This window comes from Scleropages formosus, chromosome 9 (genome assembly GCF_900964775.1).
Source record: "Scleropages formosus chromosome 9, fSclFor1.1, whole genome shotgun sequence".
In the NCBI taxonomy this organism is placed as follows: domain Eukaryota; kingdom Metazoa; phylum Chordata; class Actinopteri; order Osteoglossiformes; family Osteoglossidae; genus Scleropages; species Scleropages formosus.
In genome coordinates this window covers 2,462,489-2,479,133 of record NC_041814.1, presented here as the reverse complement: position 1 = coordinate 2,479,133, position 16,645 = coordinate 2,462,489, and the positions used below count along the sequence as shown (strand labels likewise).

Sequence of the window (16,645 nt, the reverse complement as noted above, 5' to 3'; positions counted from 1 at the left end):
CGTACCATGTGCATTTACCTCCCAAATGAGTCACGTTTCATGGTCAGTACTTCTTTTATAATACCTTACTCCATGTAATCCACATGACAAAACCATTTTTATGAACAGTACTTTATGCAAAATCTCTTTATTGCACATGAATTTAATGAACAGTGGACATCATCTGCAAAGATTTGATAGGTGGGGTTCTTTTGCCTAGTGTAGTGGTCGGTTGTGAATAAAAAAAATTCTAAGAAAATCGCGTATTTTCGGAGTTCTTACAAAACGCAGTGCTCTGGAGCTTGGGTACTAGCAGAATAAGTCTCAAAAAATTGAGGGTCTTCAGAAAGTTGAAACAAAAGTCGAACGAAAAGAATATGCATTTGTGTCTTAAACTTAAAGAGGGCTGCAGAAGTGCCAGAATCGAATCGATGTGTTGCAGCGCTGTATTATAACGGTTCGAGCGATGTATTTGGAAGTGTATTAAAATTATGCCTCTTGTTATCCGCACCTAAGTCGGTCGCTAAATGAGGTTTGCGCGCAACCGCCTCGTTCCCCCGCTATACGCGCTGGCCGTGTCCGTGATTCTCGTGGAAGGGGGGAGGGGGCGAGAGGACGGATTAAACACACACACACGCACGCACGCACGCGCGCGCTCTCACACTCGCAGGGAAACCGAGGTAGTATGCGAAATGGACAAGAACGAGTAAGTATTAACTGAGCAGATGTGGAAATGTAAGGGGCCGAACGCGTCGGTGGCACGCGACGGTCACTGCTGGAGCGGAGCCTTTCGCGTCCGTCTCCTTCGTAGGTGCAGCGCTTTCACGACACGTCGAAATCGGAAATGTTGCGGAATAATGTTCTACACATAACCGTTTTAATACCAGCAGCGTGATGCGACGCCGAGCGTTGCTTGGACGCGTTCGTCCGAGCAGACCTAGGCTGTGGCACCTTTTCGTTTCCACCAGCGCGACGCATCCGCTGTATTGTTCGCTTGCCGCGCGCCGCTCGTAAATAAAAAGCGTGTTCCGTTACCGTGTGTATTTTTGTAAGTATATTATCATGCGCTGCAAATATGGCGTCCACGCACGGGGTTTTTCCTCGTGCCCTCCTTCGAATCCTTGTGTCTTTCAGTGAATGTCAGAAAAGGCTCTGAATTCTCTTTGTCGCGCTGACAGGATCTTGCTGGACAGTGAGTGGAGGGTAGCTCGCGAGCCACTTTACGCACCGGCTCGTGCACGTCGAAGCGCCGCTTCGGGATCCTTCTCCGCGCTGTCTTACACCCAGCGCCCTTTTGACGGTTATAAAGTACCACCTTGGTTCTTCCACCAAGTTCATTTCATTACTGTTCCGTTTATTTGAGGATACTGAGTGGACATGCTGAACTGAGACAGTTATGAAGTTGATAGATACTGTAACTGTTAGGTTAAAGCTCTTTTTTTCCACCACGAAACATGCTTCGTTTATTGTTAGATAAGAATGTCGATTAACTTTTTTTTTTTTTTTTTCCCCCCCTCAAAATAATCGCATCTGCGCGTCATAGTATGGAAGCAGAAAATGCTTCATTTTAGAAAGGTACACTGACTCCTAGCGGATGAATCCCTTTTTGCCTCAGCGGCACGGCGGAGTCGTGATGCGGTTCGGAGTGACGGCGGAGGGATCTGCAAAATGACAAAGAAAAAGATGCGTTTTTAACAGCGAAGAGAGCGAGCCAGCGCGTGAGCGGCGTGGTTCTCCTCACCCGGCACAAGAACAGGGGCGAAAGCCGCGCGCTCGGCTCCCCTTTACTCGTTTGGTGGAAAAAATTAAAGACTTGACTCCACTTCGGCGGAATAAAACCTGGGAGAAGCATGGAGGGGAAAAGGTGGGAGTGCTCGGCTCTCCCGGGCTGGAAAAGGGAAGAAGTGACCAGAAAGTCGGGTTTGTCTGCGGGGAAAAGCGATGTCTATTATTTTAGGTACTGAGAGAGGAGGAGACGGCGTCTTCTGTGCAGTTTCACCCGCGGGTTTGAGTGGGAACCCGGGCGACGTGCAGGGGACACACACGCACACACACAGACGAACAAAGTTGGTGGGGGTTGCTGGTATCAACGAGATTGTGTTCGATTGGCTAGTTTATTTTCGATTTATGTTGCCTTCAAACTAGCTTTAGCGTAGCCCTCGTGGCTGTGCTGTCCGGTTTATGTAAGCGATGAATTTTTGTGTGACGGTTAGCGCCAGATGTTTATGAGCAATTGGTGTACGTCTTTGAGCGCGAGCGGGGGGGGGGGACAGGGTCTGTGGCCGCTATTGTTTCACTCCGCGCGGGGAGCCTCTCCTGCTGCTCTCTCTCGCGCGCCGGCGCGCACGCGCAAACACGCGGACGCGGAGCGAGTCGCCATGCGCAGGAAACGACACGCGCTCTTCTTCTCTTAGCAGAAGCGAGGAGGAGGAGGAGGAGCAGAGGCGAGGAAGGGGGGAGGCGGGTCGCGTGTATAGTCTGTGGTACCGTATGCTCGTTTTTATTATTATTATTATTATTATTATTATCATCATCTGATGCTGCGCTGTGGTGCACGCAACCAAACCCATGATTGGCCGAATCGTGTGTGTGTTTTGAGGGCAGCGGAGAGAGATGAGCTGCTGCAGGGTGTGCAGAGTGTGCATGTTTCGAATGGCAGCTCGGCGTCTCATCATGTTGTCAACCATGAGAAATGTGTTTTTTGAACCCGCACTCCTCAACATATCACCCCACAGTTGCTGACAAGCACCAGATCACATGGAGACCTGCACAGATGTCATTCTCATCGATTCAGCGGCGGGAGTGGGCAGCATGGGGGCCTTTGAGCTTTGCGTTCTGGTGTGGAGCAGTCCTGGGTGGTCTGCACTGTGGTAGTTTGGACAGAATGTTCCGCTCATACTCCTCCTTGAGTAATGTTTCTCTTCATTTTGGAAAGATTCTTGTAACTATACTGTTTACAGTAGGGCAAGCACAAATGTTTTCAGTGGGATGCCAAAATCATGACGGTAATTAGCCCTGTACACTCTGGTCCAGATCCATATTGATAAATATCAAACCTCTTTCCATTTATTTTCTCTAGCGATGCTTGGCGAATTGCAGCCTTCTGCTGTGTCAGAACTGTTCAGAGGACAATGGCAGATTAAACAAGGCCATTTTTAGCTGTGTTGCAGATGTATTGATTGAAATCCCACTCTTAGACTTAGTAAGAATATTAGTACTGTAACTCAAATACAACTATTAAACAGCGTTACAAGTTTAACCACTTTAAAATAGATCCATATGGGTTATCCAGGTAAATTATTGGCTAGAAATAAATTTAAAATGTAAACTTTTAAATGTGTTGTTAATTACTCACTTGGTTTGCAGATGGGTTTAGCCTCTCATGGGAAGACATGCATGCCCATGTTTACACCCATTTTTGTGCACAGTCATGTTAAGTTTTTCTACTTGTGTGTCGAAGCCTTTGTGTGGCTGCTGAATTGTGCTTTGCTTACCTGCATCCCTTTGTGCATGTGCATATGCTGTGGCCTGTGTGTGCAGTGCTGAGAAACAGTTGGTTTTTGTGTCTTGGAGTGCTGTGTTCTTACATTTGCTGCTGCCTCTCAGCAGGCTAGAGCTGTTTAATGTGTACTTCTGCCCCTTTCTTCCTTTAGCCCTGCTGGGAAGAAGTTTCGGAGCAAGCCTCAGCTGGCCCGTTACCTTGGTAACTCCATGGACTTGAGTTCTTTCGACTTTCGCACTGGAAAGATGTTGATGAGTAAACTGAACAAGAACCGGCAGAGAATCCGTTACGATAACAACAACCAGACAAAGGTATGTCTGTCAGAACAAGAGCGTAAGAATCCTATGGCTGCTTGGTTAGCCATAGTGGTGACAATGATGTCATTGTTTCAAACTGCGTTTATGCTAGAGGTCATTTTTCATTTGTGTGGCTTTAATAAACGTCTAGCGTAATTGCATTCTTGCTAGCTGTCACTGGGACAGCAGGTAACATAGTGACTAGAGCTCAAAAAGACCCAAGTTCAAATCCAGCCCCTTGTTGCAGTACTCTTGAGCAAGGAACTTTTCCTGAAATTTCTCCAAGAAAAACCATTCAGCTGTATAAATGGGTAAATAGTTGTAGGTAGCTTTAGACTGTAAGTCACTTTAGCAAAAGGTGTCAGAAAAGTAAATGTCTGTAAATGTTTTAGTAATAACTTTTCAGGTGCATAAATACATCCAAAATTTGCATGGTCTCAGATTTGTTCTAGTTTTGCTATTTATTAGTGCAGAGAAAAGGACTGTTTCAAAAACGGTTATCTGGGTTTGTACCCTGAACACATTTGTGACAGCAGGCAATTGTCAGAGTAAAATAACTGGAAAAGTACATCTTTGTACATACAGTAGTGACTACAAAAACCATATTACTGGCTTATTGGATTACAGTCGTGTTGTCCACGTTGCGCACACACACACATGTTTTGATTTTGAAAGAAAGTTCAATGACTTCATTATCCCTTTGTCTCTTCATTCTAAAAGATATTACAGAAAGTTTCCATTTATTGAAATATGCAAAGGAAAACCTTTTGCCTTTGTCAGATTTTGTTCAAAATTGAAAGTTTCCCTCAATCTCCTTTTTATCAGTTAAAAATGTTCCTTTAATTGTAACATGTACTCACTATAATGCTTATTCTGTTGTTGTTATATGAGTTGTAAGAATCCTAAGCTTTTGTCTGTTCTTTAATGTGCGCTAATGCTGATCAAGTTTATGATTTGATCTCTGCTTTGTGGATCGCTAATAGAAAATTATACTGTGATTGGGGGGGGGGGGTCCATTGCAAAAGAATAACACATCTGTAGTGTCTGTTGGGGATCAAATGCACGAGAGCAGAAGTCGGGAATTAGCACAGGACCCTACATTGTGGTAGGTTTTCTTGCTTTCATGGACCCCCCACTAAGTTCAAAATAGGGGTTAATGGGTTTCACTCAAGTGAAACATGACAAAAATGTCCTGTATTCAGCCATAGTTATGTAATGGAGGTTTTAGAAATTTCTTTAAAAAAAAATCCAAAACTAGCTTTGTCATGCTGTTGTCACACAAATCAGAAGGCTTTTCTGATCCATTTAGACCTGCCACGCAGCAACCTGTGACCTTGGAGTAGTGCTTAAATTTTTGATGGAATCGATTTTTTAAAAAAAAAAAAAAGTGCATTATCTGCTTCTGTGTATGTAATTAACTTGGTTTTATGCAGTGATATTTCTGCTTCATAACCGTCGACTAAATTTGGCTGTTTTTGAAAATAATAGTAGTGGCAGTGATAGCCACAACTTCCTTTGGATGATTGTTTTATGTGCTCCTCACTGACATGCTGCTGTTAACTAACATACTTCTTGTTGTAGTTCCAGCTGTATTTTTCGAGAGCTGTTTTTGCACATTCGCATCTGCATTCCCGTAATTGATCCAGTTAGTAATTTGTTGCTTTGACCTTATCCATAACGCCTTATAGTATTGTATATACCATATTAATGTTACATCGCATATTTAGGTTTTTTGCTGGCACAGTTCAGCATATAGGTATCTTTCTTGAAGGTATGACTGCATTGGTGGGGAGTGGAGCTTGAACTGGTAACCTGGAGCTTAGAAGCCCCTGTCCTTCAATTGCTCTGCTCTTTGTTTCCCAGCCAGGCTGTTACTTTTCTGAACATCTGAATGTTTTTGAAACGTACTCCTGGAAAGTATCACATTTTTCATTTAACTTTTGATGATAGACACAATTATTCATAAACACTGAGGTTAGTGTGGTGATATTCTAATTAAGGAAAGCAGCTGAAACAAAAATCAACAAGCTGGCCTCAACTGACAAAAGTTAAACAGCTGGTATAGTCTTTGTATAGACTATTTTCTGAGTTTGCTTTGTAGTGTGCTTTAAACTGCCTGACACATACTTGTAGTAATTTTTTTTTTTTTTTTTTTTTTTTTTTTCCCATAACCAGTTGCCATCAAGAAAAAATACTAACTACAGGAAGTTAGGAATTTTGAGCCATTGTTAGAAGTGTAACTTGTCCATAGCTCTTTTCTGTGAACAGATATTTGGATTTTTTTAAACTAATATAGGACAATAAAGGACAGAAATAACCATGGAAAGAATGACACACAAAGTCGTGGTTTGACTTTTCTCTTTCTCCATCAAAGGGTAAACCTGATCTCAACACGTCGTTACCAGTTCGACAGACAGCCTCCATCTTTAAACAGCCGGTAACCAAGGTCACCAATCACCCCAGCAACAAGGTGAAGACAGACCCTCAGAAAGCCATTGACCAACCGAGACAGGTAACTCCTTAGTTTTTTGCTTGTACTGTTGTCTCTGTTCCTGGTAGTTTTTCCAGACTTGCAAAGTTTCACTTTTTTTTAAAAAAGTGATGACTGGAGATAGGATTTATTCAGCACACCCTTTTATTCTGTAATATTTTTGGATTTAGTTAGCCATTTACCTTGAGGGTTAATTCAAACAATATCCAACAAGTTGGCAGCCAGCTCAATGCAGTATACAGTGAAATACAATGTTTGCAGAATTGTTTTAATTGGATGATTACTTGCTACATTTTGTTAACTGATACATATATAGTGTGCTTCTAAGAACTGTTTTAAGTAGTAGGTTTTTATTAGAAATGGCACGCTTTTAGTTGTACATACAGGCCTTAGAAATGGGGGGGGGGGATACCCAGTTTTGAAAATGTTACATTACAGAGATGTTTGCCTGTGACATGGTGTTTATACAGACATTGTAAATGGTAAGGACCGAGAATTTGTCAGCATGGAAAAAACAGAAACTTCAAACGCTCTGAAATGTCAGCAATAAGTTGCCCTTTCAGTTGACAGAAAAAAATGAGGTGGAACAAGATAGTTTGCTGGAAATTCAGAGTGCATATGTTTCATGACTTTGGAATGTGTAAAAGCACTCAGCTTTAAAAAAAAAAAAAATTTCTAATAGTCCAGATGCAGGTCAGAAGGAAAACTAGCACATAATAAATTGGGTACCCAGCTCACCAAACAACTTATTTTTTCGTATGTAGGTAAAAGCAGTGGGATTGCAGATTTATTCTGGACACTACATTTGCTTGAAAAGCCAAAAAACATAAAATGATTTACTTCCACTTTATGTATCCTGTGTACTAGGTATGGAGAAATGGGATGAGACAAGAGTGAAACACTGACAGGACTTAAGCTCAAAAGATGATGCTGCTACAAGCAAATTTAGAGACATGATATTTTTGGGATCACAAGAACTTGAACCAACTGTAGATCCCAATTAAGTTTGTTACTTATGGTCCATGAGCAGAATGCGGAGCGGGCAATGTACTCTCCATTAGTTGCTACGTGTGTGTGTGTGTGTGTGTGTGTGTGTGCGTGTGCGCGCGCGTGCGTGTGCGTGCTAGCTAAAATGGTAGCATTGGAGAATGTTACTGTTCTCTGAGAATCATATCTGCATCCAGATCTCTTGTGTCCGTTGGTGAAATGCAGTCTTGTTTTCTCTTGTTCTGCACAATTTTAGAGATGTCTCATGCTGCTCAGCTGTTGGGAACAATGTGAAATCCAAATTTGGTCCTTGTAAGCACAAAGTAGCAAACTCCTCAGTTGAATTCCTGTATCTTGGGGATGATTATTTCGAAGTGTGGTATTGCCTAAAAAGTGGTTTCTTCTCTGTACAGGTAAAAACAAAACTCTTGCTGCATGTAGATTAAGGTTGTTTTGTATAAATGCAGAGTGTGTATTTCCATGCTTTTACTGACATCATCTTATAATTTTAAACCGTCTTCCTCATATTTTGTCATAAATACCCAATTTCTTTCCTCTCCATTCAACATATGTCAACAAGTAGTTTAAAATGTAAACAATGGAAGAAAAAACCCTGAACACAACACAAATGTATAAACAGGTCTTCGGGAACATGATAGAGGACATAGCTAGCTGATGTACTATACAGGTTCAGAGCAGTTGAAATAACTGTCCTGGTGCTTTCTTTCACTGCCTTTATTAGATTTCTTCTTAAAGTCACACGGTGGGGACTAAAACCGAAGAAAGAAAATATATGTAAAAGTGTCCTATAAATTCTGTAGAGCTGATTCCAATAGTGGTTGTAACATTTATAGGTCTGATACACAATTTTTTTTTTTTTTTTTTAGTTTTCGTACCACCTTGAATCTGTTCGGTTGGAAATACCAGTCAGATTGTGTTCCCTCCCTCTTAATTTACATTAATATAGTGGTAAAGTAACTTTGTGCAGGTTTTTGAAAAAGGCCCTAGAGCTGTACCTTTGAAGGGTCCTCTACTGAAATTATGAATTATAACAGGAGGCACCTTGAGTTTTGAGCCACTGAAAGAAAAATGTAGTAAAGTTTGGGCAAATTTCATTGTTACTGCAGACATGTGATATTTGCGTACTGAATTCTGGGAGGACCTCCTTTTCAGAAGTAATGTATTTTGCCAGTTTTTCTTTCTTTCACTATTTGTTTAGGTCTTCTACACAACTGGCCTAAATGAAGCACTTGTGTGAGAATTGTTTGTTATTGCTTACTCTGCTACAGTAGTATCCCAATATTTGCCATAAGGTAGGTTATATTGAAGGAGTCTCCAAACATGTGGCCTGCAATGAATGTAGATGCAACTAAGGTTTAAAATAATGTATGGTATGTGCTATGAATTTTTTACATTTACATTTTTGTGACTTTCTGTGCAATGACTTTGACAAATCACACTTCAATTTTATGAATGGTTGGAAATGGAATAAGAATGAAAATGGCATGCATTTCACATATTTCAACTGACAGCTGGGACTGTCTGAGCCAATGTCCATGTTTTACTTGTTTACAGCTTTTCTGGGAGAAGAAGCTTAGTGGTCTGAATGCTTTTGACATTGCAGAGGAGTTGGTGAAAACTATGGAGCTCCCCAAGGGCCTGCAAGGTGATTTGATTTGTTTAATGTGTGTCAGAGTGGGTGTTCTCATTAGATGAACATGGTTTGGATTCAGATGAACAATTTGTACAAATTCATGTTCTTTTGAAAAGAAAAAAAAAATGCACACTGAAGGTATATTTTGTTTTAAATACACTGGCTTCTCATCTTACAAGCAGTATTGGGACTGGATTCCTAAGTGTTGTTCATATCTTAGGTCACTGTTACTTCTAAGTCACAATCAACAAATGCCTAATACAGGCAGTCCCTGGGTTACAAATGTTCAATTTACTACAACCCATAGTTATGAACCACCTCCTGTAAAGCCTGTTGTATTAAAAATTGAAGTTACATACAGTGATTCGACATAACAAACAGGCGCTACATTGTGACGTGCATCAAAACATAGCGCGTCTATAGCGGTTTGTCGGTGCGTGAACCCAAGGTAGGACAAAGACTTCCTTCTTTTCTTGTTAAGTGTCTTGTGTGTTACTGTATTTGGCTTTAATTTTTTGTTTTTACCCTCCTAACTGGCACCAAAGTATGAATGTGATGCAAGTGATGGTGATGCATCAAAGAAAAGGAAAACGATCACAATTGAAACTAAAGTGGAGAAAATAAAGCGAAAGGTGAAATGCCAGTGAACATGGGAAAAGCGAACGTTAGTTTCTTTAATGTTTTGCGCACACTCACTCTCTCTCTCGGCTGTAAAACACTTCTGAACCTCTTCCCAGTTGCGGAATCTCACTCGAGACAACCATACCCTCTACGTTCTCAAACCTACCTCGCTTTGCTCTTCCAAGTCCTGTCCCTCATCGCTCCCCAGTCCAGTTCCCTGTCTCTTTTGATGACAACCACCCGCCTTGTCCCTTGACCACGATTTCGGATCCTCGCCTCTGTTAGTTCGCTGATTGACCGAACATTTGCCTGTTCTCGACCAGGAGAACACATCTAATCCTTTGATTGGACCCAAATGCAGGATCATTTACTCAGTCTCCTCCATGTAGTCTGTTTATCACGACAGTAGTAACATTTTATTATCTCTCTGTCTCTATTATAAATATTGTAGTGACATTTATCATTACATTGTATTAGTGTATCTGGAAGGTTCTTTAATGTTTTTATGCACAGAAAGATACACGATATACTAAGAAAAACATTTGACAAACTGACATTAGATACCCACCATACCTAACTGTTCTGACTTGCATCAAAGTCTGACTTAAAGACAGACTGAGGAACAGAACTCGTTTGTAATCCAGAGACTGCCTGTAATACAGAATAGCCTCCTAAAACCTATTCAGCTGATCGTTGGCACATTCATTGCCACTTTATCGCCACTTTGAGCTCCATGGGAACAATATGCTTTTTATAACAGACAAAATTAGAATTGCCAGCACTTAAAAATGACATGAAAATACTTTGGATGCCAGTTAAAATAAGGTGGTCATACACAGGCTTTTTGCCATGATACATAGTTTAAGGGGAGAAATTAGTTTAGTTTTTTTTTTTTCTCTCCCCCCCCCCTTCCCCCCCAGTTTTATAGTCACATGCTTGAAATTCCTGACCTGACTAAAAAGATGAGTATATGTGGAAAAGCCAGTGTATGTGGAAATGAACTTGAGAAAATTTAAGGCATTTATCTGTCACTGTAGGAGTTGGACCAGGATGCACAGATAAGACTCTCCTGTCAGCAATCGCCAGCGCCCTGCACACAAGCGCTGCACCCATCACTGGCCAATTGTCTGCTGCCGTTGAGAAGAACCCAGGCGTGTGGCTAAATACTTCACAACCGCTCTGCAAAGCCTTCATAGTGACAGATGATGACATCAGGTACACACTAAAAACTAGTTTCACATAAACAGGCACTTTCTGTCTTTGCACTGCTGCACAATCTTTTTTTTTTTTTTATCTTAAATGCATGCTTCTGTCTAGTAGTTGTAGGTAAACTCTTGAAACAACTTGAAATGAAAGTGCTAGGGGTTCACCACTTCAGCATGTTTTTTTTCTGGTGATCAAGAGGCCAGTATCAGGGACCAGGGATTTCATTGCTTTAGCAGACCAGCATCTAATGCCAGGGATGCCATTCTATTTTAAAAATGTATTTTATGGATCCATTTGTTAAGGATGAAAGAATACTTTTTTTTAAAAAAAAAAAAAAAAAAAACTAATATTTTGGAAAACAACCACTACTCTCACTGGGAACAGCAAGCAGAATTTTTACTTTATTGAAATATAAATCTTACGGTGGCAAGGATTGACTACACACACAAAAACTATTATAAGTAGAGGCATTTGCCAGTTATACTTTTTTGGTCTCTACTCCTTTACTTAACTAAATTAATGTTATTGCCAAAGCAATGATTGGAAAACCTAAATGTAACAATTTACTAGAGTACTGTAAAAATGCATTTAACACTTGTATGTGGAAATTCTAGGTTTTGGTTTAAATTTTCTGCCTCTTTTGCCTTGTGATTCAGGAAGCAGGAGGAGTTGGTGTACAGTGTGAGGAAGAAGCTGGAGGAGGCCTTGATGGCTGATATGCTGGCACATGTGGAGGAGTCGTCTAATGATGCCGACACACTTAAGGAGGAGGGAAATGGAAATGAGGACATGGAAACAGTATAGCGAAGGTATAGTTTTTTTTTTTTTTTTTATTTAAATCTTTACATGGTGCATATTGTTGAAGTCCAAGGCTGAAGTATTTTGTTTGTTCAGCAACTGGATAGATAAAAACAACTTCCCATATGAGAAGGAATTCATTAGTATAAATATGTATATTTTGCTGGGGATGATGTTTTTGCACCGAATTAATATTAATTTACATTTATTAATTTAGCTGGTGCTTTTCTCCAAAGTGACTTGCAATTTTTATGGTCCTTACAAATATTTACCCAGCTGGGTAATTTTACTAGCGCAATTAAAGGTACGTACCTTGGTTGAGGGTACTACAGCTGGAGGTGGGACTCAAGCCTGTGACCTTTGAGTGCAAAGGTAGTAGCTCTAACCACTACTCTACCAGATGTCCCATTTAGTTGGCAGTTTCTCTAAAGTGCCTTAAAATGTGTAGTGATTCTCAGAAGCTCTATGTAACCTTATTTCTCCTATCTTGCAGGAATATGGGGGCACTGGAGAGCTGCCTGGAGCACAGGATTCCCCCTAGTCCTTCATGGAACCTTGACCAAGACCCTTTATCAAACACCATACACACACATACCATAACATCCCTTTGAGACTTTTTTGCCTTGCCACCAGGCCTTTCCCCAGCATGGCACGGGAACTTCTGACTTCATAACTAGGAAATCCTCTAGTTAAAATCCTGAATCAAATTGATTAGTAACAAATTATTAATATTTGGTTTAAAAAAAACTTTTTTTAAAAGGTGCAAAGTAATGGGAGAAAAGTTTACAGTAGGTATCTAAAGTCATTGGTTTGCTTTTTTATACATTTTGCTTTTTTTGGACTAGGATAGTGATTTTGATAGCTAGAAATGGTATGGTGACAATCTTGTCAAAACTCTCAAACTCATGCGCACAAACTTTCTCGCAAGAAAGTTTTAAAACTATTATATTTTAGATCTTCAATTTCTATCAGTAAATGACTGTCTGGTGAATGGATTCCCCTCCATGCTTGTTATAACCCTTTACTTCCAATCTCAGAAAGCTGAAGGGGTACAGTTTGGGGGAGATGTAATAGACAACCTCTTTCCAAGCGATAATACAGTTCAAGGAAAGAACTTGGATGTGGAAACAAAGTATTGGAATGTTAAGTGCCACAAATCTTTAACTGTCATTTGACTGAGGAAGATCTGCTTTTAAGAAGGACAAATTAATGTTACTAAACGGTATCTTTTTAACAATTGCCAAAATGTTTTCCCTTATTCAGTATCTAGTATTGACCAAAGAAAGGGCCTAACAAACTTGGGAGTACTTATCCTGCAGTATTACTCAGTGATTCCCAGTTTGGGTTTAAAAAAAAAAAAAAAAAAAAACTCAGCATTGTCTTGAATCATCTAATTGTTATTGTCCCTTAATGGTCATTTCCTTGTGGCTAATTGAATGAAATCTTTTGTAGACTTGATTAACAGAGAATGGTAATGGATACCCTTGTTCCCAGTTGGCAAAACGCTATCCAGTATTATGATAGAGCTCCTCATTTCTCCAGAGTGTTGATTTAATTTCAAAATTTTGTTAGGTGTCACATCCTACCTTGAGGCATTCATTTAAAATTTTTCAGCTAATACTGTCACAAGTGCTGCTTCCACAACAAGATCTTTAGTTAGTAAATGTTTGAGATCTTAGTATCATGTTCTAGGTTTTTTTTTCTTTTTTTTTTCCTCAGTGATTCTGTATTCTTTATGAACTTGAGAAAGAGAGATGACTGGAACACCAATTTCACTATATATTTTAGAGACAAAATTGTTTAATAGTTAAAACATACCTGGTTAAAAATTTTCTTGGGTCAAACCTAAAACACAAGATAATACCATGTCAATGAACTTATGTTTTGTAAAATTATGTGTAACTTTGATTAAAATGTTTGTGTTTATCTAATTGCAGTTGTGTATTTTTCATTTACATTCTTTCCACTTTACATAATTAGTGGATGTTATCCAGTGTCTGCTGTGATACATTGGTGTGTTTTGTGATAGTCTAACTAGAAACATACGAGTACATGCCTTAAAAGCAAATTTCAGCTACATGCAAATTTAAGTAGGGGAGATGAAAAAATTTAATACCAATGAAGTAGGAAAGAAATGGGACAAGATGTTGTCAAAGCACCTTTTTTCCCTAAATCTTAAGTTTTGACTGCATAGTGAAAATGGTAAGAATATATAGATGGTTGCTTCAGTTTTTATCTCCTCAGCACAAAAAGATGAATGTTTATTTCAACCTAGACAAAGGCTGTGAAGAATCAATTACAGCACATCTAGAACACCTTTAAACAAGTGCCTCTTCTAGGCTGCAAAGATCAAACTAAAAGGTTTAGTTTCATCTTTCCAGCCAAAGTCCTGCATTTTGTATTCCTGTGATTTATATTTGCATTTTAGCAGATACTTCTCTCCAAAGCAACGTACAAATTCAATGTGTACATCACCTACAGATGCAGACAACCGATCCCTGTCAATTAGTGAAACACTGTTTTTGCTAGCATACCTTATGTGAGAAGCTATTTATAGAATTGATAAGCCATACAACTTTTTTCAGCTGATAATATAGTTCCAAGTTTATAGAGCAGATAGATTGGGTGAGAAGTGGATGGGGGGAAAAAAAAATGTGTGTTGAGACCCTTCTTGAATGATGAGCGATTCAGCAGTTCTGAAGGAGAGAGAGAGCTCATACTTGAGAACTAAAACTGAGAAGCTTCATGGTTTTGATTTTGACATCTTGTGCATGGCACCACTAAGAGGTGGAGGAGCATAGCAGTTTGCCTAGAGCAACCCGGGCAATCGGGCTCTATGGATATCAGGAAGCAGATCGTTGAACAATCTTGTAGGTCATAACCAGTCTTGAACTTGATATGGGCTGTTGTAGGAAGCTAATGGGAGAGATGAAGAAGGTCATTAAACACAACTTGTGCTGCTGTGTTCTGTATCAGTTGGAGAAGCTTGATGGAGGACAGAAGACAAAACAGGAGGAATTTGCAGTAGTTGCGGGTAATATCACAATAGGCTGGAGCAGAAGCTGTGTAAAGTATGTTGAGAGATAAAAAAGCACTTCTGGATGTTACACAGGATGTATATGCAGGACTGGGTTATGGCTTTGATATGTTGGAAGAGGCAGAAGGCTTGAGTCAATTGTTATTCAGAGGCTCTTGACTGACAAAGTGAGTGAATTGACATTTGCTCCAGTTTGATAGCGTTCGACAAGTGGCTTGAACTGCTGAGAGGTGAAGGATCTTGGTCTTGGAGAAGCTGAGCTCTGTATGATGCTCAGTTGGCCAGCACAGATGTCCAGCATGCAAGCTGGGCTATGAGAAGGACATGTCTGTAGCTCCAGAAGGGGAGAATAAGAGTTGGATATCATCAATGTAGCAGTGACTGGGGAACCTGTGAGAGGCAATGTGAAGAGCCAAAGAAAGAGATTTAGATGGAGAAGAGGCTCAGCACTGAGCCCTGGGGAACACCAGCTGAGAGACTGAGGGAAACAGGGAACCTGTCAAAACACCAGGTACCATCTACCTGAAACAGGTAAAAAAAAATCAAATCTTTTCAGTGTAGCTTCGATTCCAAGCTATTCTAGTGAGAAAAGTGGGATCTGGTGGGTGACAGTGTCAAGTGTTGCAGAGAGGTTCAGGACAATGTGGACTGAAGAAAGGGATACTGCTGCAGTCGACTGATACTGCTACAGAGACAACAGGGGTCTCTCCGCAGTAACAGCATTTGCTAACCATACCAACTAAAACTGGACTACGTATCCTTGCAGGTCCTGGAGGGCTTGGACAATGTCCCCTGCAAGGGGTTCATCCTTCAGCTGTAGTCATGCATGACAAAGTGGGCTAAAGTCAAAGACCTCAGGATCCCTGCTTTCCTGCATGGTGGCAGTACGATGTGATGTAGAAAGACATTCTAGCTTGCTTTCTGACTATGATTTCTGTATAGACTCTGATTTTTGATGTCTTCAGATGAGCTTACCCTCCTGGGGACAAATGGGCTTTGAAGCACTGACAGCCACAAATGATATTCTTCCCACATGGGAGACAGTCTTGTAGATATGCAGAGGGCAGATCAGCAGCTTCTGTGGTTTGTCCCACGCTGACACCTGTGTAACATAGCTGTGTATGAAGCAAAACGAGTGGAAGGCAGGATGAAGGACAATGGGGCAAACTGGTGCTCATTAGCATATAGTGCTGCTATTGGCCAATTGTCTAACTGACAATGCGTGCAACTCACTGGAATGTTCCCTACTTAAGAATGAATTTTGGTAAAGATTACCTTCTAATAAAACCTCGGATAACCATGAGTTTACAACGTTCAATAAAATCAAAATTGAAACATTAAGGCTCTATTTTAAAATCTCATTTTAAAGATTCCAAAATAATCACTTTTAAATACGACAATTCTATAGACACGGATTCAGAAATCTGCAAAAATGTAACTCATGATGAGGTGTTTGATTATCGTTTATCTTTAAACATGTATTAAAAGCTCAGTTCTGACCAAAACCAACACACAACCGTTTATACTGAATTAACTTTAAATATGAGGTTTTAAGCAATGCTTATTGGTCCCTTCTTTTGCGTTAACTTCCCGCGTGTTGTCACTTTGATCTCGTACGGTTGTGAATATGTTTCTATTTTATGAAACAAAAAAGCACGTTTCCATAGTCTATGTAGTACGTACGAGTCAGGGTTCCTTTCACTATTCTAATTACCTAAATGCATTACGAACAAATAAGCACTGGGTCTGACGGGTGAAAGGTGTAGACAAAGTTTTTAATTTAAATTTCTCGTACCGCGACGCAAATTTTTTGTAAAGGTGGCTCGAAAGAAACCGCCACCGCCTCGCGAGATGACGCTGAGCGCGTCTCCGAGCGTGCGTGCGCGCGCGCGTTAGCGTGGCCTTTGAACCCATTGTTGTGTGTCCGGTGACGTCGGCGACGTCGGCACGGTGCGCGCGGACGGGCAGAGCGGCATGCGCCTGGCGAGACAAAGGCGGTGCGCAAGAGAAAGGGACGGGAAGGTGCGGGACGACGGAACGTGCGCGGTGGACGTAGTGAGGCATGGAGGAAACA

General features: G+C 40.6%; 1 protein-coding gene and 1 long non-coding RNA gene across 8 annotated transcripts; one reads left to right on the top strand and one right to left on the bottom strand.

Moving 5' to 3' along the window:
• Positions 1-587: 587 nt before the first annotated feature.
• Positions 588-13,375, top strand: mbd3b (methyl-CpG binding domain protein 3b). 6 transcript variants are annotated; one of them, XM_018728174.2, is made up of 8 exons: positions 589-685; positions 2,394-2,462; positions 3,633-3,792; positions 6,152-6,289; positions 8,831-8,921; positions 10,568-10,745; positions 11,393-11,545; positions 12,028-13,375. In XM_018728174.2, the coding sequence occupies exons 1-7, from the start codon at positions 672-674 to the stop codon at positions 11,538-11,540; spliced, it is 798 nt and encodes a 265-aa protein (XP_018583690.1). In that variant the 5' UTR covers positions 589-671; the 3' UTR covers positions 11,541-11,545; positions 12,028-13,375. The 6 variants fall into 6 exon arrangements, with proteins under 6 accessions (XP_018583692.1, XP_018583690.1, XP_018583691.1 ...); XM_018728175.1 differs by having other exon boundaries at positions 590-685; positions 2,397-2,462; XM_018728179.1 differs by lacking the exon at positions 589-685 and adding an exon at positions 1,494-1,843 and having other exon boundaries at positions 2,397-2,462.
• Positions 13,376-13,481: 106 nt separating this feature from the next.
• LOC108919832 (uncharacterized) lies at positions 13,482-16,445 on the bottom strand. Of its 2 annotated transcripts, none has more exons than XR_001964959.2 (3): positions 16,367-16,445; positions 15,547-15,686; positions 13,482-14,961 (listed from the first exon to the last, which is right to left on the bottom strand). It is a non-coding gene; the product is annotated as an uncharacterized LOC108919832 (long non-coding RNA). The 2 variants fall into 2 exon arrangements; XR_001964960.1 differs by having other exon boundaries at positions 15,547-15,673; positions 16,367-16,425.
• Positions 16,446-16,645: the final 200 nt, after the last annotated feature.

Coding starts and splice junctions, on each gene's coding strand:
- mbd3b (XM_018728178.2), top strand. CDS start 1,830: ATGGAGGGGAAAAGGTGGGAGTGCTCGGCTCTCCCGGGCTGGAAAAGG. Junction 1,937..3,632: donor AGCGATGTCTATTATTTTAG/GTACTGAGAGAG, acceptor TTCTTCCTTTAG/CCCTGCTGGGAAGAAGTTTC. Junction 6,290..8,830: donor CCATTGACCAACCGAGACAG/GTAACTCCTTAG, acceptor ACTTGTTTACAG/CTTTTCTGGGAGAAGAAGCT.